Source organism: Microtus oregoni, unplaced genomic scaffold, assembly GCF_018167655.1.
Source record: "Microtus oregoni isolate MIOR12 unplaced genomic scaffold, Mior012 000001F_ref0000356, whole genome shotgun sequence".
NCBI lineage: Eukaryota > Metazoa > Chordata > Mammalia > Rodentia > Cricetidae > Microtus > Microtus oregoni.
The window spans coordinates 48,782,627-48,808,483 of NW_024543060.1; the positions used below are offsets into that span (position 1 = coordinate 48,782,627).

General features: G+C 50.6%; 1 protein-coding gene across 3 annotated transcripts in view; it reads right to left on the bottom strand.

Moving 5' to 3' along the window:
• Abcc4 (ATP binding cassette subfamily C member 4) overlaps window positions 1-21,156 on the bottom strand; it is a 203,061-nt gene extending 181,905 nt beyond the window's left edge. Inside the window, exon 1 of one of the 3 annotated variants that reach the window (XM_041672868.1) lies at window positions 20,880-21,137. In XM_041672868.1, coding sequence (XP_041528802.1) covers window positions 20,880-20,953 — 74 coding nt within the window. In that variant the 5' untranslated portion in view covers window positions 20,954-21,137. Of the gene's footprint in view, window positions 1-20,879 lie in introns of all 3 variants that reach the window. The other 2 variants (XM_041672857.1, XM_041672877.1) reach the window with 2 other exon arrangements.
• Window positions 21,157-25,857: the final 4,701 nt, after the last annotated feature.

Consider the following 25,857-nt stretch of genomic DNA (forward strand, 5'->3'; position numbering starts at 1 on the left):
ACTCGGGTTGGCCATCAAAGCCCTACAGAGATGAGAGGCACAGAGACCCTGCGGCAGCCATCTGGTGCATTTGCTTCCACTGCATGGAAGTCCGTGCTGACTGGGCACCACGGGCTCTCCCTCCTCTTCCTCCCGGTTTCAGGTGAATCCCGAGACCAGCTCCAGCTCCATATTTTTGCCCAAGCAACTTTCTCCTCTGCCTGGGCATCAGTATGCCTCTCAACCAGTATGCAGCAGGGGGACTCTGTGCAGAGACTTTATTCCATTTAATATCCCTGTTTTCTGTGCGCCATGATGTCCTAATATCTTAAATCTTTGAGCTGGGAAGAGACTGGCCGCAATGGAGCTAGCCAACTCCTAGAGATCGTGAGGGTCCAATGGGAACATGCCTTTGATGTGCACAACCCCCAAAGATGCAGAACCAGACCACATCCACATGGCACCCCAAGAAGTGGTCTCCTCTATGTGGATTACCCCAGGGCCAGCTACTAGACAAATAGGGGGCTCTCCCAATTGTTTATAGAATAATTCAACTAAATCCTAAACTGCTTACCTTGCCTTCTATCATGCCCCAATACTGAACCAGCAGCACCGTGTAGACACTCCTGTGGCTCCTCCCTTTCTGGTGACGGCCAGGTGGTACAGCATTACGTAATGGCTAGTGCCTCTAAACCCACAAGAGTGAAGACAGTGTCTGCTGGACCTCTCCTCCATCTCCTCTTACGGGCTCATAGTGGTCTGGATGAGAATGGCCCCCCTAGGCTCATAGAGTCGCCTGCGTGGTGTCCAGCTCAAAGAACTCATGGGAAGGCTTAGGAGCTGTAGACTTGGAGAAAGTGTGTCACTAGGAGTGGGCTCGGAGGCTTCAAAAGCCCTTGCCAGCCCAGGTAGTTCTTTCTGCCTCATGTTTGATCCTCATGGGGTCAAGGCTAAGAGCTCTCAGTGACAGAGACAGTGCTACGCCTGTCTTCCTGCTGGCCTGTCCCCATGCTCCCCACCCATGGTGGTCATGAACTCCAAATAAACTCCATAGGGCCCCCCACAGCAGCAGGGAAGTAAGTAAGAGACCTGACTGGAGGGTCAGCCACGTAAGAGAGCACAGGACAACTAGGTCTGCTTGCAGAGCTAGGAAATGAAACCCAGAGCCTGGCACATGCAAGAGAAGCAGCCTCCCCCATCCTGCCAGACTTCCCTTCTAATGTTTAAGGGCCTGCAAGAACATTTTTGACTCAGAAACTTTGGCCCCTAGCCTAAGCCACCATATAATTCAGAATTATTTCTTGGCGAACGGCATAAAGCCTAGAGAAGACACGTACTTGGTTCTGTATGCTGTGGTTTCTGTAAGTAAGAAGCATTGCTGTTAATGTAGTTGTCCCGAATTTTCACAATGTCACCACCCTGCACTCTGAGGAGACGAGACAAACGGCTAAATCAATAAGCGAAGATCTGAGTTTGAATTCTGATAACTACCTATGTGGTGATAGCTGAGCTTGCTTAAGCTCCCCGGGCAGAATTCAGCAACCCTCTCCCGCTCTGCAACAAAAGTGACCCAACACCCCACAGCCGCCATGTTTGCTTAGAACGTGAAACCTATTTGGCCGCCAATTCGTGGCAATCACGCACACTACCTCCCCAGCCTAGGCGCGTGCAGAGCTGCGGCCCTGACTCCAGACCTGGAGTGAACCGTTCGCGTAATATTGAGACCCCTGTGACAAGAGCGGTTCAAAACAGCAACACCCATTTACAGCCCTCCTAACCCTACCTATTATTCACTCTTAAAGGGGAAGGGCTGCAAACTGCCGGCTTTCCGGCTTTCCTAGGTGCAGAGGCAGAATGGAGGATTCCAGCTGAGCCAGTTCAAGCTCTGAAGCTTTGCGGCTATGGCAATAGCTGCAAATTCAGAGAACAAAATAGCTGCAGATTCAGAGAACAAAACCTCCTTTGACAAGTCCCCCTGGGCAGTCTACTAAAGAGCCTGTAAGGTAGGAAATAAAGAAGAAAAAGAAAACTCCGCAATGAATTTCAAGACATTTTCTGAAATGGCTTTCATTAAATTAACAACAACGGCAATCCCATCTCTGATTTCAATGAAAACTATTCCGTGGAACCACAACAGCTCACGGAGACGGAAAACTACAGCAACCGAAACAGACACAAACAGGGTCTGGGAATCACTGGGGTCACGTGGTGGAGGAGACCCTGGACTGTCGCGCCCAGGCCAGCTTGCTTTGTCCCCACCATATAAGCACCAACCCCCGGATTTAATGCCAACTCCATGCCAATCCAGAGGGAACGCTAGCCCGGTTTTCTGGTCCACAGGAGTGGGCTGGTATCTTAAAGGCTATTGGCTGAAGGAGCAGAATGTGCTCCCACAGCACAGGGGCACCTGTGTCTCACTGGATAGAAAAGAGAAGGAGGACGAAAACCCTCTGGAGAAGAACCGTGGAAAGAGGCCCCCTCCTAACTCTCAGCTCTGTAATCCATAGTACCCCCTCCTCTGAGTCCCTCCAAGTTGGCCAAAGTCTCCTTCCTGACCCCTCTGGGAGGGCCCTCAGCTGTCCCACGGCACAGCACACGATAACATCTTTACTAACAAACAAGTAACTCCGTGACTCTGTCTTCACCAGGAATCTGAAGCCAGGGCCCACACAAAGCTGGAATCATAACAACGTCATCCACAGTAATGACCTCAGCATTCACTGTGCAAAAGGCTCCTTCCAAAGGAGTTACAACTTTAAAAATGCTGCGAAGAGAAGCCACGCCACACAAGGCTCACATGGGAGGTTTGTTGGAAGAGGAGAGAAAGGGGGACTGAGGAGGGGGCAGAGAGGGGGCAGAGACCAGTCCCTGGAGCAAGAGGGACAGAAAAGAAAGGGAGAGAAGGAGAGAGAAAGAGAAGGGGAGAGAGGGAGAGAGAGAGAGGCCGGAGGTGGGCAAGGCCCAGTTTTTCAAAGGGAAGGCAGCGAATGTGCACAGGAGGGGCTCTTAGTGACTGCAGTTGAGAACGATCCTGTCAGACCACTGATGCAGTCTGTGTGGCTCACATTCTGGGATACTGAGACAGCCCCACTCACAAGACAGGTTCTGAAACAAAGTTAACAGTCCTGCAGTAAACCAACAGGGAGTCCCAAGATGGGAGCCAACTAGCTTAGGCAGCACAGGGGGGCAGAAGCCCCGAGGTCCATGAGCTCTCAGGACCTTTACCAAGCCATGCGCTACAGTACTGGGCAGAGATATTAACCTGTCCCAGAGAAGAAAGTGAGGAGCTGGGTCCCGCAGGGAAACATCAAACACGGTGTCCCTCCTCTTCCATACATACTGGCGTGATGAATATGCAATTGAGTTAAAGATACTACTTCAGGGTAGTTAGAGAGACGGCTCAGCTGTGAAGAGTACTGGCTGCTTGTCTAGAAGGCTAGAGATCAATTCCCAGCAACCCCCTGGCAGACACAGGGCCACTACTCCCATTCCAAGGGATCTGAGACCTTCTGGCCTCTGCAAGCAATGCACATGTCACAGGTGGTACACAGACAGACATGCAGACAAAACCCAAAAGGACACAGTCAGGTGACAACAGACAGGTGACTCCAAAGGACAGCCAGGTGATTCCACTAGCCAAGAACATGGAGACTCCTGTGATCCCAGAGGCCTCCCCAGCCTCTCTGGACGTCTCCGAGGCTTGGACACTTAGCGACTGATTCCCCTGACCCGGCGGTTCTGTCTGCCATGGTCAAACTGCCTCAGGTCTCTAGAGCCGGCTGTGCTCTGGTTAGAAGGGTCTCCAGGAGACAGGTGTGGCCTCCATCAACTAGACCAGGAAGAGGTGTCCTAGGTACCTGTCAACCCACCCCCATGTTCTACTGACCCTCAGGACTGATTCGGGCATCCAGTATGTGGTCATGTGCTAGAGTTCAAAAGTTTGACCCCGCTCCAAGGACAAGCGATGGGTGACCAAGGACAGCGGGGGCAAAGACCACGAACTCCCCTTTGCAGCTGCTGCAGACACTGTCCTCCACAGACAGCAAAGGTTATTATAGTTCATTTCAGAGGATGAAATGTAAAATATAGTTCAAATGGAAAGAGCAATGAGCTGCCACTAAGTGTTAATCTGGGTAAAGCTTATCAAATATTTACACGATCCTGTCCACACTAAGGATTTAAACCCCAAAAGACAAGGAACACCCAGATGTACCCAGACCACTGGGTGTATGAAAAGAAGGGTTTTAGAAAGACTTAAAGCTGGCCACCGTCGTGCACACCTCTAACCCCAGCATTTGGGAGGTGAAGGCAGAAAGATCAGTTCAAAGCCAGGGACAGTTAGCCTCAGCCCAAGGTCAGCCAGGAAGACCATGTGAGGAGGGATGGGGGGGTGGGGGGAGGAGCAGAGGTGAGCTCTAGCCTCAGCTAACTAGAGATTCCTACATTAGGCTGATTTCACGGTAAATCTGGGTAGGCTTGTCTTCCTCCTTTGTGGGGACGGAGCCTGGGAGAGAAGCTGTCCCAGGAAGTACTTCCTTTAAAATAAAAGGATGAGTAAGTGCTTGGAGGGTGGCTCAGTGGTAGGGCACTCGCTAGCATGCTAAAGCCACAGGTTTAACCCCTAGTACCACACACACACACACGCGCGCGCGCACACATGCACCCACATACATGCACTCACACGCGCACACACACGCACACACATGCATTCACATGCACACACACTCACACACACACACTCACACACATGCACCCCCCCACACACACACTCACACATACAAGCATGCTAAAGCCATAGGTTTAATCCCTAGTACCACACACATGAGGACATATACAAACACATGCATGCCAAAGCCATAGGTTTAATCCCTAGTACACCCACACACACACACACATACACATGAATATCACATCGGTAGTCCACCAACCAACGGGAGACTAGGTACACAAAGCACTGACCCTTTTCCCTTTCATCAAACAGAAGGAACAGACAACACTTGAGAAACTGAGTTTGGTCTGAACTTAAAGAGCAGACTGTTAAGCCCAGTCATTGTGGTGTGAATGCTATAGGAGCTGCACTTTGCGGGGGACTGAGGGCAGGAAAGCTCATTTGCAGGGAGTGAACCACCACACACCCCAGGAAGCCTCTCCCTGGCGGTGCAGACTGTGCACAAAGCCCACGCGGGACTTCTTGCCTTTTATGATGGAAACTAGACAGCCCCGCCCCTTCCTTTTATTCATGCTACAGCTTTTGGCAACCTAAGCCCTCTGCGCCCCAGCATCCTCAGCCAGGGACAGAATATGACTGCTCGGCTGCCGCTGCCGGGTGCCCGTGGCAAACTGCTAACCAGCTTCTGGACGGCACTCTCCCTGTCTTAGGAAGGCTGCCTAAGGTCAGGAACCTGTCCAGGTCACAAGGGCTACTCTGGCTAAGACTAGTGTTGTGTGGTATTTGCACCCTGCATGAAGATATATTGCTCTAATTGGCTTAATAAAGAGCTGAATGGCCAATAGTTGGGCAGGAGGTATAGGTGGGACTTGTGGCGAGAGAAAGGAAGAGGAGGAGGAATCGAGGAGCAAGGAGACACCAGGGGACACAGAGAGGAAACACGAGGTTGCAAGGTGGAAGAGAGGTGACATTACATGATAGAACATAGATTAATATAAATGGGTTAATTTAAGTTGGAAGAGCTAGTTAGGAACAAGCTTAAGCTACAGACCGAACTTCCATAATTAATAAAGTCTCCATGCCATCATTTGTAAGCTGGTGGCCAACGAAATGCATGTTACAGTAGGGTAGAAGAAGGGTACCAAGCCTCCAACTGCAGAGGAATGATGACCCCAATAGTCAATCCCAGGCACCCACACTGGGCATGGGATTTCATGGGCACTGGTAAATGGAGCCAATCTGCTGGGCCTGAGGGAAGAAAACTATGTGAGAAGAGACAGGAGAAGCAGTGGCCAAGGAGGCCTAGGGAAGTGATGCCCAGAGAGGAAGTCTGGGCTCACACTTGCCAGCTGCCATCGCCAGAAACTGGGAAGCTGCAGGACCCAGGGCCAGGCTGTTTCTGGCCTAAGTCTCTGTGTTACTGCCCAGGAAGGTCACCGCAGTCACCGCCCTTGCTACTGGGATCCTTTAAAGTTCCTGTTCAAGTTTAGCTCCTCTTTCCTTGAAATGCTTACCAAGAAATGGATCTAACTAGCTGGGAGGAGGTAGCATGCGTCTTTAATTCCACCACTCGGGAGGCAGAGGCAGAGGCAGAGGCAGAGGCAGAGGCAGAGGCAGAGGCAGAGGCAGGTGGACCTCTGTGAGTGCAAGGCCAGCCTGGTCTACAGAGAGAGAGTCCTGGGACAGCCAGGGCTACACAGAGAAACCCTGTCTCGAAAACAAAAAAAAAGAAAAGAAAAGAAAAGAAAAGAGAAGAAAAGAAATCATCTAAATAAATACTAGAGTTGGGAGGCAGGAAAGAGCAGCAGTCAGCTGTTTGTTTTTCTGTGAGACTGTAAATGAGCCACACCTGGCAGCTTTCCATAGGGAATCAGAATGGCTTCAGGGTCGTCAGAGTTCAACGGGACCATCAAACAATCCTACTGGCAGCCTTTCCCATGGCCCGTTAATGTTCAGTAGTAGTTACCACTTAACTCATTTTGTTTGCCCTAAAAAAAAAAAATCAGTTCCCAGAAATCATAGGCTATTAATTCCCTCTCTAATGTCCCCAAGCTAGCTGCTCTGTGGGATCCCTTCCGGCTGCACCTTATCCTTCCTGGAAGGGACTTTCAGCAAATGTGCCTCCTCCTCCTCCCAAGGAGAAGCCCTCAGAAGCCCCAAGGATGTGGTAGCTTCGTGGAATTCCCCTTCAAAATCCACCTCAGAGGGAAGAAGAGAGATCCTCTTTTGGCTTAATCCTTGCGGCTAATCTTCCCTTTAGAAAACTTTAAGGAAAAACAAGTACTGGGTTATATTTAAAAGCGAAGAGAGAGGGCTTGGAGTCTGCCAAAGAGAACAATGGAGCCATCTCACCCCTGCTAATATAGATACCCCAAGGACTTGTCTGAAGTTCACGCCCCCACCCCACCCCCAAGTAAAACAGCCCGGGACATTTGAATGTGAAAGAGAAAGTTCAGAGTGTGAGTCTGTGCAAACACAAATGCTTACTCTGGAAAGCCTTACACCAGAGACACACCGCCCCCGGTGCTGGGGGGACACCAACAATAACAGTGCGCAGCCTTTCACGAGCTATAATTTACTCAGAACACTGGACTGCTCGCCCAGGGACAGAACATGCTCTCCTTTCCTGCCTCCATTCTCAAGGGTTTATGGGAATTGGTTCCACACCCCAAGATATTTTGGAATTAAAGTGAGCTCTCCTGAACTCTGAAGGGAAAGTGGGAAGGAGCTGGGTAAGCAACCACAGGTGAGGGCAATCCCAGACAAGCTCAGTCTCACAGAGGGCAGGATGGAACAACAGAGCTGACTAACAACAGGGGATACTGCATACAGCCCTGGCTTCTAGCAGGCATATGGTCCCATTCATCTGCCCAGACTGCAAACAAAGACGAAAGTTACTCTCCCTCCCAGCTGTAGACACTGGAAGAGCAAGCCAAGAGTTGGCTTCTTCCGAAGCCTCTGCTTCCCACCAGATGCTGTTCCTCCCTACATCTCTACAAGATCCACTCCCTGCATCTCGGCATCCAGAGACCTTGGACACATACCTTGTGCACGCCAGGAGGAAATCTGGACACTACTCTTTCTGGGCTAAAGTTTATCCCATTCCGCCAATTCGTTCATTACCTATTTAGAGACCTTGGCTCTAAGGACAATCACAGTCTACGATACTAGGGGCCAGACTTTCAACAAGTGGAATTGGGAGTCCCCAGTTCCACAGAATAACAAACAGCAGGAGAGGCAGGTTCAGATTGGGAAGGGGGAGGGGGTCACAACAGACTTCATGGATCTAAGATCTGAAACTGAGAGCTGGGAAAGACTCAGGGTGGGCAGGGGGCTTCAGGGGTAGAGACTCACAGCACGGTGGTCTTGGTGTGCTCAGAAGTGGGGCTGTGGCTTATTGGGGGTTCCCTAAATCAGCGAAAGACGTCTTCACCAGCACTAGTGGCTTTGTTGTCTAATAAACAGCAGCGAGAATATCCTTGTGTTGTCACTGTGAAAGAGAATCTTGTCACCTGAAAGCTTCACCTGCTGGCGTGTGCACACATCAGGTCCTCATCTTAACATGTTAGCATGTGTTCACATCAAGCCCTTGTCATACATGTCACCGGGTCTGCGTGGGACACAGAAAGAGAGTACGGACATCTGGTTCGTTATATAAAACACCGTGTGTGTGCGTGTGTGTCTGTGTGTATGTGTGTGTGTGACTCAGCCAAATGTTTATTTAATGAGTATTTGTGAGTTGGTTGCAGCAGGTCGTGACTCAATTGGACCAAGAAAGCAGAGGTACACTCAATGCCACCACAGAGGGCAAGCCTTCAACATTCTTAGTTAAGCAGGGAGAGGAAGGGGGTGAAGGATGAGGGAGTGAGATCAAGGCAGGGGATGAAGGAAAACATGAATTCATTTCTGTGGTTGGGGGTGGGTGTCAGCAGATAGTCTTCAGGAGTCAGTTCTGTCTCCCCAGTTGGTGGGCCTAGGAAGGTGTGGGTGTTTGGTTTTGTTTGGGGACCAGATCTGACGCAGCCCAGGATAGCCTGAATTCCTGACCTTCCAACTGCTGGGACCAATCACAGGCATGAGCCACACCCACGACGGTGAATTCTTGAGAATGGGATTAAAGCTCTAAAGCACAGCCTACGGTGGCTTCTCAAATTCCAGGTCCACAGCACTCACCTGGAAGATCACGGGAGACCGGGGTACCGTTCCCTGAGCTCACCCACAGGGCTGTTAGACTGACAACCGGTGTCTGAAGCTCTTTGAGAACCACTGTCCTGGTTCTACACCTCCCAGGCCAATAGCCCTAGTGACCTGGGCCACAGCACAGATTGCAGTGGGGGAGCATCAACTCTGAAAGAGACTCTCTGACCACGTCTCCCTAAGGACAAGGGGCTTCTCACCAGTAATAACCACAGCCAGGTCTTCATACACCCCCTAAGAGGCTCCATCCTCTCCAGAGGCAGGGGGTTCTTTCCAGGTGGAACCTAAGGAGAGCCCATAACCCACCCACTATTCCTGGTTAGCCTTCCTCGGCTATCTCTATCTCTCACCGGGAGCAAGCTTTCCACTCTTTCCCTCCACTCCTGACCTGGTTTCTTCCATGACACCAGCAGGTGTCACATATCTGTCACACATCTTATGCAGACTAGATGAAGTCTCGCAATCTCTGGGTCTGGAGAGCTCGGGTCCTGCTCTGCTACCGTTTAGCTGTGACCCTGGACAAAAGGTCTTAACATTTCTACAGCTGTAAACATGAACGTATGGTTAGTCTTTGGCGTAATGGACACTGCTGTCTCCCAAGGTGAAACAGCTGAGCCAGCGCAGCCCCAGGCTGGCAGCACAGAAGGCAAACTCACCCTGCTGCAACGCAATAGCACCTTGGGGTCACAAGTGCTGGGGGGACAGGGGCTGTTAACGTGCTATCTCAGCAGCCCCGGTGGAAGGCTGACCTAGTTTAAATGCATGCAGCACACTATGGAGGCTGCACAGGGGCTTGCCATACGTGCCCAGGGATAGCCCTGGGGTAGCCCAGGCTGCCTTTGCACAGGGAAAGCAGCCTCACATTCCCAATACTGACCTGAGAGAGAAGGGCAGAGAGAGCTACAACCATTAGCGTCTAGGCCAGGTCTTCAGAAAGATCAGACTTCCGAGAATAATCGGCCTCTCTTATCCTAGCAATGAGCATCGTCCCTTTCGCTGGTGTCACGGTGGGAGGTGCAATCACGATGGCTTGGAATGGCACAGATTTGGCCCGGCACAGCGATGGCCGCAAGGGCAGGAGCACAGCCTCCAAGGCACGGACAGTTGCCCAGCTTCCCTGCCTCTCCAGCACACTCCAGGGTACTGCACCCAAGGGTGTGGACTCAAGAGAGTTCTTTTGGTCTCCCTCTGGCAGAGGCCATGGTGCACCAGGGCAGAGAACGTAGTACCTCAGCTGACTGTGTCACCCTGGAAAATAGCAGTAGCTACCACACCAAAGGTTAGTGATAGGAGTAAAGGCGTTAAGACTTAGAACGGCTCACCTGCACAATGAAATAAAGAACAAAATCAAATAAAGCTATAAGAAAACAGTAAAGATCGCAGTTTTCAGAGACATGGCTGCATCTGGGCTGTATTTATTGAGGCAACCCTACCCAGGAAGAAAAATACTGCATTGCTTTAGTAGCTTGTTTCTGTTACTCTGATTAAACACATGACCAAAAGCAACACGGGGTGGGGGGCAGAGGGAAGATTTATTTGGCTTATAGATACGGTCTACCATGGAGAGACGTCAAGGCAGAAGCACGGTTTGGAAACAATGGAGAAACACTCTTTATGGGTTTCCCGCTTTGGTTTGCTCAGCCGCCCTTCTTATACAGCCCAGGCCCACCTGTCAGGGATGCTGCGGGCTACAGTGGACTGGGTCCTGGCTCACAAACCAGCAAGAAAGAAAACACCCCACAGCCAGGCCCCCTGGTCAATCTATGAAGGCTGATGAACCTCAGCGGAGGCTCCCTCCTCCCGGGAGTCGGGGTGACAGCTGATGCCAGCTAGCGACAGTGAACATTCTCCCTCATGAGCGGACCCCGGCTTGACCTCTGTAGGGACCCACACATATGTGGGATTCAGTGTGGGCAGAGGCCACGTAACAGGAAAGAAAACTATGGAAGGGGGGGGGGCTTTCCTAACGGTCCGGGGAGGGTGAAAGAACACCTGTGACAGAATGTGGAAACGGAACGGCTGCGAACAGAAGACAAGGCCGAGAACGAGGGGTCTGGGAGAGATATGCATGGATAAATATGACATAACAGAACCTGTGGTTTCCCATGTCAATGAAAACATAGAAACTCAACAAATAAACAACCAAATTAGGAAGACAAAGATTAAACATAAACAGCCCCTACCAATAGGAGGCGCTACGCGAGGCAAGGCAAACCAACAGCAACCTCCCCAAACCCCCAGCACCTGATACAGCAGGGCCTCACGGCTGGCTGAGCAATGCACTGAACGCTGGTTTTCAGTGCATTCTGCCTGCAGGATTTCAGCAGTGGAGGAAGAGGCAGGTACCCCGGACGTGGTGTGTGGGGGGGGGGGGGGGGGGTGACCGACAGGAGAGACAGCAAAGGATGGGCGTGGCCGGGAAACCTCACATTGACCACAGGTATTAACCAGGAATGCTAAGCGGGGCTTGTGCCACAGAGGGCACTGGATGTCATGGAAGATGGTACCCACTCCCGCTCACGGCGGTGGTACTGCTGGACCCCTAAAGATAAGGCCTGAGGTGTCCCGTGTGAGCTGGGACACCCCGTCACAAAACAGCTCCAGTAGAGAGGTGGCAATGGACCAAGCCACCTGTCACAAAGCAGGCCCTTCCTGGATTCAGACAACAGGGAGGCATTGGCTGCCAGGGGCAGGGCTGCTGGAGGAAGGAGGAAGCGGGCAGCAGAAGTCACGTGGTGGAGACCTGTTCACTGCCTGCCAGTCAGGGAGGAGGCAGGGGTTGGGTGGATGCCAGCACTAGACCGGCTTTCCCCCTTCCCCTGTTACCACATCCAAGCCCTCAGCTCACGGGATGGGGGTACCCGTACTTGAGGTAATGGCCCCAGAGATACAAACATGGACCTCACCCATCTTCCAGGTGACTTTAAATCTCGTCATCTTCACAATGAAAATTAACAACCACAGTAAGTATATGCCAAGAGAGAGTCTAATTCTACCAACTCTGAGCTAACCAAGCCCCTGTGGCTCTCTATCTTGCCAGGGATCACAAGGCATTTAGAGAAAGACCCCAGACTAGAACTCAGGTTTGCTAGCTCAGGTTTCACACGACACTGTCCAGCTTCTAAGCTGCTTATATCCCAGGTAAAAGAGCAGCAACTCCGCACTGAAGCGGGCCAGTTTAAGATGAAAATGACCGCTTGCAATCGACGACCAAACACATGAAGTACAAATGGTTCAACTCCGCCCCGAGAGATGAAAGTGCGCAAACACGAGTTTCCAAACCCAGAAATCGAACCGTTTTGATAGCTTCTTTTAAGGTCACAAATATTTCAATAAGACTTTGTGACTTGGAGAAACTAAAAAGGCTCACATGAAGGAAGACTGAGGATGTAGCTCAGGGCCGGAATGCTTGTCTAGTGTGCGCAGGCGCAGGCCCTAGGTTCAATTCATAGCACCGCCACAAACAAACAAACAAAGCCCTAAAAAGGTTAATCTTGTAGCGATCCCTACTGTCTCCATTTATTAAGGGGCATGTGTAATAGGCAGCCATATATACTCTACCAGGCTAACCACTACCAGGATGACAAGGTCTATTTTACAGTTGAACAAACTGTATTGTTGAGTGAGCAACAGGTTTCCTGTAAATACCACATTTGGGGCCTGCAAATGCTGAGACCCTTGGGACCCAGCCTACCAGCTTAAGCTGTCAATCATCTCCCTTCTGTTACTTAAAACATGGGCATGGTGGTGCGTACGGTAATCCCAGCACTGGAGGCTAAGGTAGGCAGGTCCTCCGAATTCAAGGTCAGCCTGATCTACTGAGTTCCTGGATAGACAGGGCTACACTTAGAGACCCAATCTCAAAAAACAATCAATCAATCAATCTCACTTAATAAATTCTGATATATGCATTTGAAAAGAACAAAACATAAATAAGACTAACACAGGGGAGAGATGGCTCAGCAGTGGGAGCCTGGGCTCTTGCAGAGGACCAGGAGGACCAAGCATCCAGCGGAGTGGCGCGGCGGGAATCCACATCTCTGGCCTCCCCAGGCACCAGCACTCAGGTGCACGTAGCCATGCACAGAAACACATAAGCACACAAAACCAAAAGTAACAAAAACGATCTCTAAATAATAAAGGTAACACAGGACAAACGTGCGTAAGGTGTGTTGTTAGAGTCGGTGAATGCTGGACAGCCGGCGAAGGGGCCTCGAAAAAGTAACATTAAAAACAGAAAAGGTCAACTGGGTCTTGGTCATGACCTGACCAACAGGACACCTCAAGAAAGACCTACAGATTAAAAAGCAATGTATTAGATGAGCAATGTTACTCTCATTTTATGTAAGAGTGGGATTTATACCATTTTACATAGGTGGCACTTCCTCTCCACTGAGTTCCTCGCTGCTCACTGAGGACAGCCTGCAGAAACAGCTGCACAGGTTGGGAAACAATCCCAGACCAGAATCAAAGGCATCTGGAGTCAGTAATGCCTGACTCAACCTGCAGCCTCACTGTGCCCACCTGAATAAGAGCGTGTTTCCCTGTATCCACAGCCTGTGCCCTCACTGGGAGGACAGCGCCATCTCCTCAAGCTGTTCTTGTAAGGATCAAATAACCCACTATGCCCAAGATCCCTGGCACATGATCCCTCCCCCCACTGCCACCTGCTGAGCACCACAGGGCTGACTAAGCTCTGTGGCAATCCTAGTCTTCACACTTTGAGGTCAGCAAGCCCTTGGGGAGAGAGGGACAGAGAGACAGAGAGACAAAGACAGAGACACAGAGAGAGACCTAAAAGGGAGTGGGGATAAGGGTGGTTCAGAACTCTTGGCCCAAACATAGGGAAGTTCAGAGAAATGCATTGACTTTGGGGAAGCTGCAATCGGGCTCTTGGTTTTTACTGTCCATCAGAAACTGAAGGAATCTTTTAAAGTTATTTATATCTAGCTGATACTTCCTAAAATTGGGATTCAAACTGGCCTAAGCATGGGCCGGCACTGGGTTTGTATTTAGTTTTCTTTTGCTATTGTTGGTTTGGGCTACCCAGGTAGTTCAGCTGCAATGGAGCCTGAGAAATTGCTTTGTAGTGTCAATGACGAAGAACTTAACCAGGGCTGGGGCTGGAGGTCTGTGACGGGTGCGTATTCGGCACAGAGCTGCAGTTCTGTGACAGGTGTGTTCTGAGCATGTATGAAGCCCTTCATTTAATCCCAGCTCCATGAAAAGGGAAAAGAAAACTTTACCAAAACAGGATGGTAAACATCAGAGAAACAATTTGTATCCACTGAGCATAGAGGTAAACATCTGTGATCCCAGAACTTGGGAGGTAGAGGCAGGTGGATCAGAAGCTCCAGGACAGCCTTGCCTACCCAGCAAGTTTGAGGCCAGTCTGGGATACATGAAACCCTGTCTCAAAAAAACTAAATAAGAAGAAATAATTTCCATAAAGAAGCAACTGAAGGAGGCAATTTGAGAATATATTCATAAAATCCTGCACCACCAGCCAGGCTCCACAAAGTGAATCCTGCCAACACACCAACGGCTTTCCCCCTGGGAATGACCACCCAGGAGACCCAACGCCTCTGGACTCCCTGACACTTGTGGAAAAACATAACCTCCCATGCAGTGTTGGCAGGTGGCTCAGCCACACCTTGGAGCGTGTTCTCAAGACCTGTTCCTTACTAGGGCTCAACCTAGCAATTTTGAATGGCAGCAACAAGCTGCTCAACTCTGATATCGATAACATGAACAAAAATAGAGATAGTGCGGCAGGTTATGTGAGGACAAGCCCCAGAGACTGAGAGGCGGAAGAACTGTGCCACGCACCGGCTAATGCCACCCCGATGGCTCTATTACAAGCTTCCCCATCTCACTCAATAGCGTCTCCATCCTGCCCTCTGCTGAAGCCAAACCCTCAGAGACACCCTTCCTGTCGGGTCCTGCAATATATCTGCACAGACCTCCCGGCTAAAGATCAAATAAGACCACGAGAGTCCCACGGCTGCCAAGCCTGAGAGGGACTTCTCGCAACGCGTCTGGAAGCACCTGCTCGAAGACACAGCCTAACTGTGGGTCACAACCCCGTCTGGAGTCACAGGGCTGAAGGTGAACTCTCGCTTGCTCTTGAGAGCAACAGGGGGCACAAGAGCATTTGGAGCAGGACGGCCCCAAAATATTCTAAGGCAATTTTTCTTCTACTGAAAGGAAAAAGAAAAGGTAAAGTCACAGCCAGGCTTGAGGAAACACCGAGTTTCCCTGAGGCTCCCAAACACCTGCATTTAGTGGGCATTTCACGAGTGGGTGAAGAATGAATGATGAATGAATGAATGGATGGATGGATGGATGGATGGATGATTCCATGGGCATTTTAAAGTCAAAGAGTAGAATCTGATGCCAGGCTATAAGGCTTAAAAAAGGGATGAGTGGAGAGTTTAATTGTTAACAATCGGATAGATGATGACGCGAAGAATCAAATGACAGGAGGGAGGGAGGGAGAGGTCCTAGTTAGGGTTACCATTGCTGTGATCAAACACCATGACCAAAGCAACTTAGGGAGGAAAGGGTTTGTTTAGCTCCCACTTCCACATCACAATTCATTACTGAAGGACATCAGGACAGGAACTCAAGCAGGACAGGATCCTGGAGGTAGGAGCGGACAGGGAGGCTATGGAGGAGTGCTGCTTATTGGCTTGCTCCCGGGTCTGCTTTCTCCTCGAACTCAGAACCACCAGCCCAGGGACAGCCCCACCCACAGTGGGCTGGACCCTCCCCCATCAATGACTACTAAAGAAACTACCCTACAGGCTTGCCTGCAGCTTGATCTTGAGGAGGCCTTTTCTCTGTCGAGGTTCCCTCCCCTCAGGCGACTTCTGCTGTGTGAAGCTGACAGAAAAGTAGCCAGCACAGGAGACATACTACAGGTGTGTGTGTAGGGTGTGCACACACGTGTAAAAGTCACATTCATTCGCCAAGGACGACCAAAAGGCCTGCTAGATAAGGTCAGTACACACACTCCTTCAGTCAGCCCGCCTGTTTACCGCCCGCCAGGCAGATGGCTGCTGAGCACTTCTAGCCTTGATGGGCACACCTACAACACATTCTGACGATACAGATGTTGTCCCAGCTGTGACACAGTTACCTCCAAGCTTCAAGATTCCTGAGAAGTTGCCCAATCCCTCTGGACCTCAGCTCTTCACTGTGATACTGTCTGCCTCAGAGATTGAGGATTAAATTTCTTTTGGGTACCATGTAAAATGGAACACAATATACACAGGTGTCGGTGACAGTAGAGTTAGCGCTGAATGAATGGAACACTCTGCATGCCTCTCAGTGTGGTGGGAGGGTGCACAGATTCTCAAGCCCTCCCCCTCCCCAGACTCACCAGGGCCAGAGTTCCTGAGGACTCCAAAGTGGGGGATCCACAAGAGACCCATAGCCTCTGCTTTTCAAGGCATGCTGGAGACCATTACTGAGGCAGGGAATGTGTCTATCTGTCACACAACCACGGCTCTGCTGACTTCAGCTTTCAGTGCTGGGCGCTTTGGGTATTATGTAGTATGAAGGTTTCTTAAAGGATTAATCTTAATAAGGCTGAAACTCTCCTTCCTGCTCTGGAGGGCAGGACTTTTCCTTTGTTCCCACTACAAACCTGGCACTCTGCCCATTGCCAGCAAGGCCAGAGTCGGTTCAGCAGGTACAGCTGCCACCAAGCCTGATGACCTGAGGGAGGTTCATCCCCACACATGGTAAACATTCTTCTGACCACACATGCTGTGGCAGGTGTATGTGTGTGTGTTTAGGGGGTTGTTCATGTATGTGTGGGTATTCGTGTGTATGTGTGTTAGTGTGTGAGGGATGTTCATGTGTGGGGGAGGTTTTCATGTATGTGTGTGTGTATATGTGTGTTCATGTGGGGGGTCTTCATGTATGTGTGTTCATGTGGGTGTAGGAAGGTGTTCGTGTATGTGTGTGTGTTTGCGTATGTGTGAAATGTATTTTTAAAAAAACTCAAAAAATGGTACCAAATGCCACAGTTCAAAACAAAACACTGCTGAGCTGGCCATGGTTCACACCTATAACCCCAGCACTCAGGACAGTAAGGTAGAGGCAGTCCCTCCCTGTAGCGTGGGCTAAAAAGTGGCACCCGGTCTCACAAAATAAAATGAATAAATATAAACTCAGAATTGCTAGCTGCTGAAGGGGTGGGATGGGGGAATAGGGGCACACCACACCGCCACGCCACACAGCCAACCTTCTAAGCCATTTGCATTTCTACCCTCCTGTCAGGAGCTTTGTCTACGCCAAGACTCCAGAAAGTCTGTCCCATCACCAGTGGCAGTTTCTACAACAGCATGGGCTTTGCAAGATTGACATTCCAACAACAGAGACCCCGCCAGCGACAGGAGGACATTAACTACTCTCTGAAACCAGACACATCTGTCCCCCGAGTCCCTCAACTGGCACCGAGGGAAAGTTAACCTTGGATCTGCTGGACAACCCAAGGCCTCCTGGGGAGGAGCCCTGGCCTGGGAACAGAGAACACCCATACACCCATAGGCCTTGCTGGATGTTGGTGACAACAGCAGGGGGCAGCAGGGAAGCAGGACAATCCCTGAAAGAGTCTGGAGCTTGGACCATCTCATACCCTGCTAGACACACACAGCACTTCCTCAGCTGATGACTGACATGCCGTACCTACTCAATAAACGGTGATGGGAAAATGTGCTGTTTTGAAAAGGGCTGGTGCCTACTTTATATCAGCTGCATAAAGAAATTCTGGCTGCCTTTATCATTAGCAATAAAATACACATTCGCTAAGAAATAGGTACAGGGAATCTAGGCAACTCTGGAATGTAAAAAGGTGTACAGATGGGGCAGGAGGTGTGGTCGGAGGTAAGTGTTTAACCTGTGCAATGCCTGACTCCAACCCCAGCAGCAGCAGCAGACTGGGAAAGGGGACGCGGGGACACCAAAATACACGCCATGGACATACGCAGCATGATTAATTATTGGAGACACTGAGCTCAACAACAGTGGAAAACTATAAATCACAGTCAGAAAATGTCATGTCTTAAAGGCACCGCAGTGGCGTCCCCAATAAAAACTAAAGGGCCTGTAGCAGGCTTACTGCTTTGCTTAAAGGGGTGTGCTCCTGAAAATGGGTACATTGAAAGAAATGTATGCAAGACACAGTGAAATATCAGTAGGTGTCGTAGGCTAACAGAAATCATCATCCTTATTCCAACCCGTGCTTCAATGGTCTTCAACTTCTTGAGAAAACAGTCATCTCTTGAAATCTACAACAATGTTCAGTAGTCATAATCACATATGGCGCAAAAGCAAACTGTGTTACAAATTCACCGAATCCTAGGCAAGCATATTGTTCTGGCTGTCATGGTCTGGCTGGGCGGCTACCAACTCAGGAGTTTTGGAAGTAGACAAGTGTGGGAGGAAAAGCAACCACTCCACAAGAAGATGAAAACACAGGCTTGCCCTACAAAGTGGGCAACTGCGAGAGGCCCCTTTCTGGTTTTCCCATCTGCAGCAAGACAGCTGTGAAAGGGAACCTCTGAACCTAGAGACAGAAAAGTAGACACACAAGATGTCATCGCTGTCCACAGGTGGTTTCACCAAGTCATAGCCCTCCCACAATGCCACCAGGACGCCTGTCAGCGCAGCGGGCCATCCTCAGCCTTCATCAGCATCACCTGGACCCCTTGTGAAAGACACACGGGTGGAACAGGTACCCCCACTGCTTCTGATTTTCCTGAACCCGTCGGCAGGGTCACTGGAGATCCTGCATCGTTCTAATAAGCTCCCAGGTGATGCTGCTGCGGCCCTTCTGACTGCCCAGCTTTGAGAGCAGGTGCTGGATAAGACAGCAGACGCTCCACAGACATCATCTTCAACGACAGGAATGGTAAGGACGTCCCTTGAGGGAGACAGCCTATAAGAACAGGAACAAATGAAACTCCTCCTCCATGCCTGGGAGAACCAACCCCCAGGGAAAAGCAGCACACAAGGCAGGTTCCGGGAGCCCAGGTGTGGATCCTGCTGGACACTCAGCAGCTGTGTGGTCCTAGATAGGTGAAATCAAAATACCTGAGTCTGAGTGTCTTCATGGGTGTAAACTAGATAGAGGGAAATAGCTCATTTCTCTCCAGCTGGGGAGTGGAAACGGGTGCCTACCCAAGCCAGCAATGGGAAGTCGTTCCTTTTTTTTTTTTTTTTTTTTTTTTTTTGAGGCAGGATCTCTCTATAGCCCTCACTGTCCTGAAACTCCCCCCTACTTACTGAGTGCTGGGATTAAAGGCTTAAAGGTGAGTGATACCTCACCCCACAAAGCTATTTACTTACATTCTTTAAGAATGGGTATTGACAGACATAGACTTGACACCTATATTCCCCACACTCAGGAAACTGAGACAGTAAATAGGATTGCTGGGAATTCCAGGCCTTCAAGACCAGCCTGAGCTGAGAGACACTGCCTCAAACAAACAAGACCGAGGTGCTGTTGGAGCAGGTGTCATTTCCTCAGGCGCAAATCCTCTTCCTTTCTTAGCCCGGACAGGTATGTACCACTCACACCCAGCTCTTCCTTCACCTAGATTTTGAAAATCCACACACAGAAATGTCAGCAAGGGCTCCCCGTCCTAGCCAGGAGGTGGTGGCGCGTGCCTTTAATCTCAGGAGGCAGAGGCAGGCGGATGATCTCTGGCTCTACAGATGAACCCAGCCTTGTCTTCAGAGCGAGCTCCAGGGCCGCCAAGGCTACAGAGAAACCCTGTCTCGAGAAACCAAAATAAAAGAGTTCTGCGTCCTGCCAAAAGCTCAGGAGACCAAGACTGTCCACCTGCTTTGAGGTTTTTTTTTATATTAATTTCACCCATATTCCTCCTTCCTGCCTGCTCCTCTCTACCAAATGTCCAAGGTCAGATCCTGCACACATCATATACGAAATTAAAACAACAGTTCACAACTCTGAAATTCCCTAGGTGTTCCCATCTTATAAAGATAATATTAGAATGTGAGAAAAATGAAATGGCAGAGGCCAAGAAAAAAAACTACACTAGTTAGCCAAGCGTGAGTACTAGCCAGCCCAGCCTACTAGATGGAAAACTCAGGAATGTCACTTACCTAAGCCTTTTCGCTACAATAAGCAGGGCAAGGCTGGGGCCAGATCAGGGAACCCAACACTGGTATCTAGCATGGAGACAGTGAGTCCTGTCTCCAAAGACTAGAGATCTTCAGAAGACACCACACACACACACACACACACACACACACACAGGTTTAAGAAACTCATCCAAGAGCAACGTAGTCATCAAAGGCAGAAATGAGAAGTCCATCTAATAGGGAAACACATGGCTGTGTGTCGTCAGGGGGGAAACCTCTCGCAGATCTTGCTCAAGATCCGTGTCCCCGTTCACAAGTAAAGAAGGCATGATAATGAACTCATATTTTACCCACACAAGCTCAGCCGTACTTAGGTACCAGGACACACACTGAGGGCCAGAAAGAGAGATGGGGTCCCAGAGGTTATTAAACTCCCCTGCAAAGACACACACAAACACCTACGGTGGCTATCTGTGGAGTTCAAAGATGTCTAGGGAGGTGCTTCTGAAGCCGGTGGGGACACCAGAGCTTGGAGCGACGACTAGACAAGACCAGGTGTTCACATTTGCTTTTTAGTCCAAAGAGGAAGAAAAACGTGCAGTTTAGGCACGGGAGCTGGACCAGAGAAGGTGAGGAGGCATGCGGGGGCAGGACAGCGACTCTGCACCTCCCACGGATCCCCGAGCTTGCGGGTGGGAGCCACCTGTGCCTGCCACCCGGGCTCCCGGCGTGCAGCTCCGCCGTGGAGCGGCGCAGGCGTGGGGAGCCGGCGGGGACCGCAAGCGGCGCGGCGCACGCGCGACGGGGGGAAGCCCGGAGTGTGCGGCCGCGCAGGGAACGCATCCTCCGAACGCCTCGAACCGGCCGGCGAGGAGCATCTCGTGGACTGCGAGGCAGGCCCAAGCGGGGCACTCACCAGAATAACAGGCGCGAGCAGAGGTTGGCGTCCTGCAGCGGGTTGGGCTTCACCTCGGTGTGCACGGGCAGCATCTTGCCTAGGGTACGCGCGGCCGGGAGGGAGCGCGGCGGCCGTGTGCGCGGCTCCGGGAGGAGCTCCCGGCTGAGAGGATGCTGGAGCTCCGGGCCGGCGCGCCGGTCCGCTCGGCGGGCTTCGCAGGCAGCGGCTTCCGGGAACCGGCCCGCCCTGACCCCGCCTCCCCGGGACTCCTCGGGGCGCCCGCTACGCGCCGCCGCCGCCGCCGCCGCCGCCGCCTCCTGGAGCCCGGGAGCTGCGCGTCGCGTGCGAGCACAGTGGGAGGGGAAGGCGGGTAGGGAACGGCGTAGACCACGCGCAGGGAACGAGCGGCGGCCCGGGGAAAACGCGAGGCCGGGCTGCACGTGCTCGGGACCCGCGGCAAACTTTGCCGAAGTTTATTAAGATCGGCGCTCCAAGCACCACCCTGACGGTGGCGGGGGCGGTGCCGGCTGTGCCCGCCCCCCGCGCTCAGAAACGCCCCGTGGACTGAGAGCTGCTGGAGATCGGGTGAAAGCGGCCCGGCTTTGGCTGCCTTTCCCCTGGCATGTTGCCTTCATCAGGACCAAATAGGGCGCTGTGGGAGGTCCTCCGACCTGCAGGCCGAGAATCTGACCCGGAACAGCAGCAAGGTTTAACAGATCCCCTCTGCAGACCTGAAAGCAAGCGGTGAAGACACACTGGATTAGAACTCAAGGATGTGAAGAGATGGATGGATATTGCCATTTCGGGCGGGCGTGGCGGATCTCTGTGGGCAGTTGGCTGCCCTCTTAGCTTGGGTAGGGGAAATGAGATAACACACTTCACCAAGCAAGCCCTGAGAGGCTAGCAGAGGAACAGTGACAAAGGGAACAGATATCCCAGGACACCTGGGTGTGCCTTTCTGTATACCTACTCCACTTTTAATTTGAATAGTGCCCATTTCGAGACGGTTATTCCTATTTTATGGAGCAAACTCAGATTCAGAAGATCCAGCTCCTCCAAATCTTAAGATGAGTGATGGATGATGAAATCTAATCTGTACTCAGGTTGTGGACTTGGACCGTTTAAGAGGTGGTCGAGAAACATGAGCGTGCACCAACACAATGAATAAGATGGCTTCCCAGCTTTTGGACGCCTGTTCACAAGCCCTGGGTTCTATCGGGGTCTTGGTAACGGCCTCGACCGTTTCTGTTCACTGCAGCACCGGATAAAGACGCGCAGTTCTGAATTCATGGCGCGAATGAGTTTCACCCTTCCCTCTGACCAGAGACAACTTCGGAGGAAAGGGTTGCTCTCAGGCTTACACTGGCAGGTAACAGTTCCTCGCTGCTTGCTCAGCTCCTGGCTGCTGGGAAGGACTGCTGCCTGCTGAGTCAGGCCCACCATGGGCCGGACCTTCCGGTCCACTCACAACAATAAGATATCTCTCAGGTAGCTGCAGGCCAAGATGATCTGGGCAGTTCTTCAGTTGAAAGTTCCCACTTTCCCTGTGACTCTAGGTTGGGTTGGGTTGACAAAAAATAGCCAACTCCACTTTCATTGGTCATTTCCCTTGTATGTTTATTTAAATGGCCTTATTGACAGTCTTTACGGCCTTCGTATAAATAAGAGTTCACTTAGAAGTTGAGCTGTCTGTGATGGGTCCAAGCCCTTAATTCCATCACTTTGGAGGTGCAAACAGAATCAGCAATTCAGGGTCATCTCTGAAGGAGAGAGGCCCTGTCTCAACAAAATAAAAATAAGTAAGTAGAGATAAAAGTAATAAGCCAGGCAGGGAGATCTGAAGTTCAAGATCAATGGGATACCTGGGGAGTTCTAGATCTGATTGGATACATAGGGAGAGAGGAGAATTGGCACAGGGTCTCATGTGCCCCTATATTAGCCATCTAACTCCAGTTACAACCGGGGATGACCTTGAACTCCCAATCTCCCTTCATTCACCTTCCAAGTGGGGATCACGGACCTGTCCATCAAGCCTGCTTATCAATGGGATTTTGGGGCTGGGGAGACATCCCAGTAGGTCATATGCTTGCCTTACAAGCCCAAGGACCAAATTCATCCCACCTCCAAAGACAAGCATTGTGGCACACATTCCTAGATGGGCGAGAAGGCTAGTGGGTCCCAGGTCCCTGGGTATCCGGCCTACCCTACCTACTTCATAAGTTCCAGGGCAGTCAGTGGTCCTGTTTCAAACAAGAAATGAAAGGTAGCTGGTACATGAGTAATAACAAGGTTTTGCCCAGATGCACACACAGAGACTTCATATATAGCATATAGAAAGAAAGAAAGATAGATAGATAGATAGATAGATAGATAGATAGATAATATCTAGATATATAGATATAAAGTCTCATCTACTCGGGATGCTAAGACAATAGAAGGACAGATGGATCTCTTGAGCTATGGACTTCAGGACCAACCTGAGCATCATAGATCTATCTGACTTTCCAAAAAAGAGAAAGGAAAAAATAAAAGTCAGGTACATAAAGTAGCAAAATGTTGATCATTTTGAACTGAATGAAGTTTACCATACAGTATCTTGGGCATTTCACGCATGTTTTCAGACTTCCTGTTGCAAAAGGAAACTCTCTTTCCCCGGCCTCCCTTTCTCTCGGTGGTTTCTCAGATAAGGCCGCGTGTGGGAGCCAACCTCCAGGCAGGGCTCACCTCATTTCTGATGCTCTTTGAAACGCCCTATGTTTTCTACCCGGTGCGTTTGTTCCTCGGCCAGTTCCACTTCAAAGCCCAAAAGCTTGTTTGCTAAAGTTAGAAGTTTAGCAGTCTAGTGGCTGGCCTTGCGCCTGGCCTGTCCCCTGTGGCTGTGCTGGGGCCGGTCGGCTCCTCACTGCCAAAGCCCTTAGTCCCTTCAGCATTGGCTGAGATGCTGGCTTTTAGGGTTTTTAACTAAGTGATTTTGAAACTTGTTAACATTCTTTTCTGAACACTAACTTATGTGGCATTTAGAAGAAATACTGAGAACCAGTGTCTCAGAGTAAAGCGGGGAGGGGGAGGCCTTAGGGGAGCAAGGTTTTTGACCCCTTGCTCACACTTCCTTTCCGCAGGTCTGTAATGAGTTTCTGAACCCCACTCTTTACTCCTCAGGTTACTGTGAGCCTCAGCTCCGCAAGGCATTCTGAAGACAACATACGAATCAAAAGAGCTATTCTCATTTGTTCTGCCAACACTGGGATTAGGGTATAGTTGTTGGCAGAGTGCTTGCTTAGAACGAGGTCGTGAGTTGACTCCACAGACACACACAATGGACACGTGTGCATATGTAATAAGTGTGGGGGTTCGGCAGAGGTGTGTTGGTAGAAGCCTAGAGAGAAGTCCCTTGTGTTTTCGTTTCAGGAATGCTCTCTTTGTACTTTACAGTTAGGCCAAGCGCTAGCGTGCAAAGCTGGAAGAGCAGCCTCTGCTCGGAGTTGCTTGCTGGCTTGGAAGAATCTGGCGTTACGACTAAAAAGACAAACACTAACCAGTGTCAGAGAGGAGGAAGCTGGAGCACAGCCCCAGACAGCACTGATGACGGGGAGCTGGAGCGCCCTGGAGCAGCTTAAGCTTGCAGGCTTAGGCAGTTCTTCAAGAAGTCTGAGAGTCAAGCGTGACTCAGCAGTTCTGCTGCGGGGAGGAGGGGGGAAGAGCCGAGAGAAGGAAAGTGCTTATCCACTGGAGTGCCGGGATAGCAGAACAGCAGTATTCAGAAGGGAGGAAGGAAGCACGTGACCACTACGGGCACATCGAATGTGGCATAGCCATACAGTGAAATATTACTTGCCACTTCATAAAAGAAGAAGAGATCATCCAACTCACAGGGGTTAACAGCATGAACAAACGTGTTAAAAGTATTATGGGGCAGCATGAACGAACATGTTAAAAGTATCATGCATGGAAGGCTGGAGACATGCTTCAATGCGGAAATGCACTTGTCCTTTCAGAGGACTGGGGTTCAACTCCCAGCACCCACATGTTGGCTTACAAACATCCTTAACTCCAGTTCCAGGGGCCCCTACACTCTCTCTTGATCTCTGCTAGCACCACACATACAGGCAAAACAGTCATATAATAAGGCATAAATTTCAAAATACATATTATATTTTAAAAAATATATATGGGGGTGTATCACGCACACATACACCAATCTTGGGCCAGCAAGAGGGTTCAGTGGGTAAAGGCACTGGACACCAAGCCTGACAACCTGAGCTCCATCCCTACATGGTGGGAGGCAAGAACTGACTGCCACATGTTGTGCTTTGACTCCTGCATATGCACAGTGGCACCCGTGTCGATCCGCCTGCAGAAACACAATAAACTACAAGTTTTACAGAGCCATTCAAAATATCATGCAATGAAAGAATAGAGGAAGAAAATACTAAGATGCCCTCTGCTGTGTATGTTTGGGGTCGGGGGTAATCAGCTTTAAAAGTTTGTTTTGGCTCATACTCCCTGAAATCTAAGTCCAGGGTCACTTGTCCCTGTTATTTGGCCTGTGATGTCACAGTACATCACGACGGTCCCAGTGAGAGGTTAAGGAAGACTTCAACTCAGGCTCCTGGAAGCCAAGCAGAAAGAGGTTATCCCACTATCTCTCTTGGCAAACCAAGCTTCCCTGCCAGGGAAGGTACTAATTGAATTACAAAAGACAGGCCTGGTGGTCCAGGTGATCCCAGCTGCTCGGGAGGCTGAGGCAGGAGGATCACAAGTTCAAGCCTGCTTGAGCTACACAGGCAGTCCAAGGCCAGCCTGGGCCGCTAAGCCAGAGCTGCCATCAACGTAAGAGTCAGCGGTGAGTGGAGGTGAAGCTCAGTGGTGGAAAGCATGTCGTCAGGCACGCACAAGGCTCAGAGTTTGAGCTTCAGATCACAAAAAGTCAACTGAAGATCATATAACTCATGAACTATATCCCCCAAGGTTTGAGGTTCAGTAAAATACAGGTATA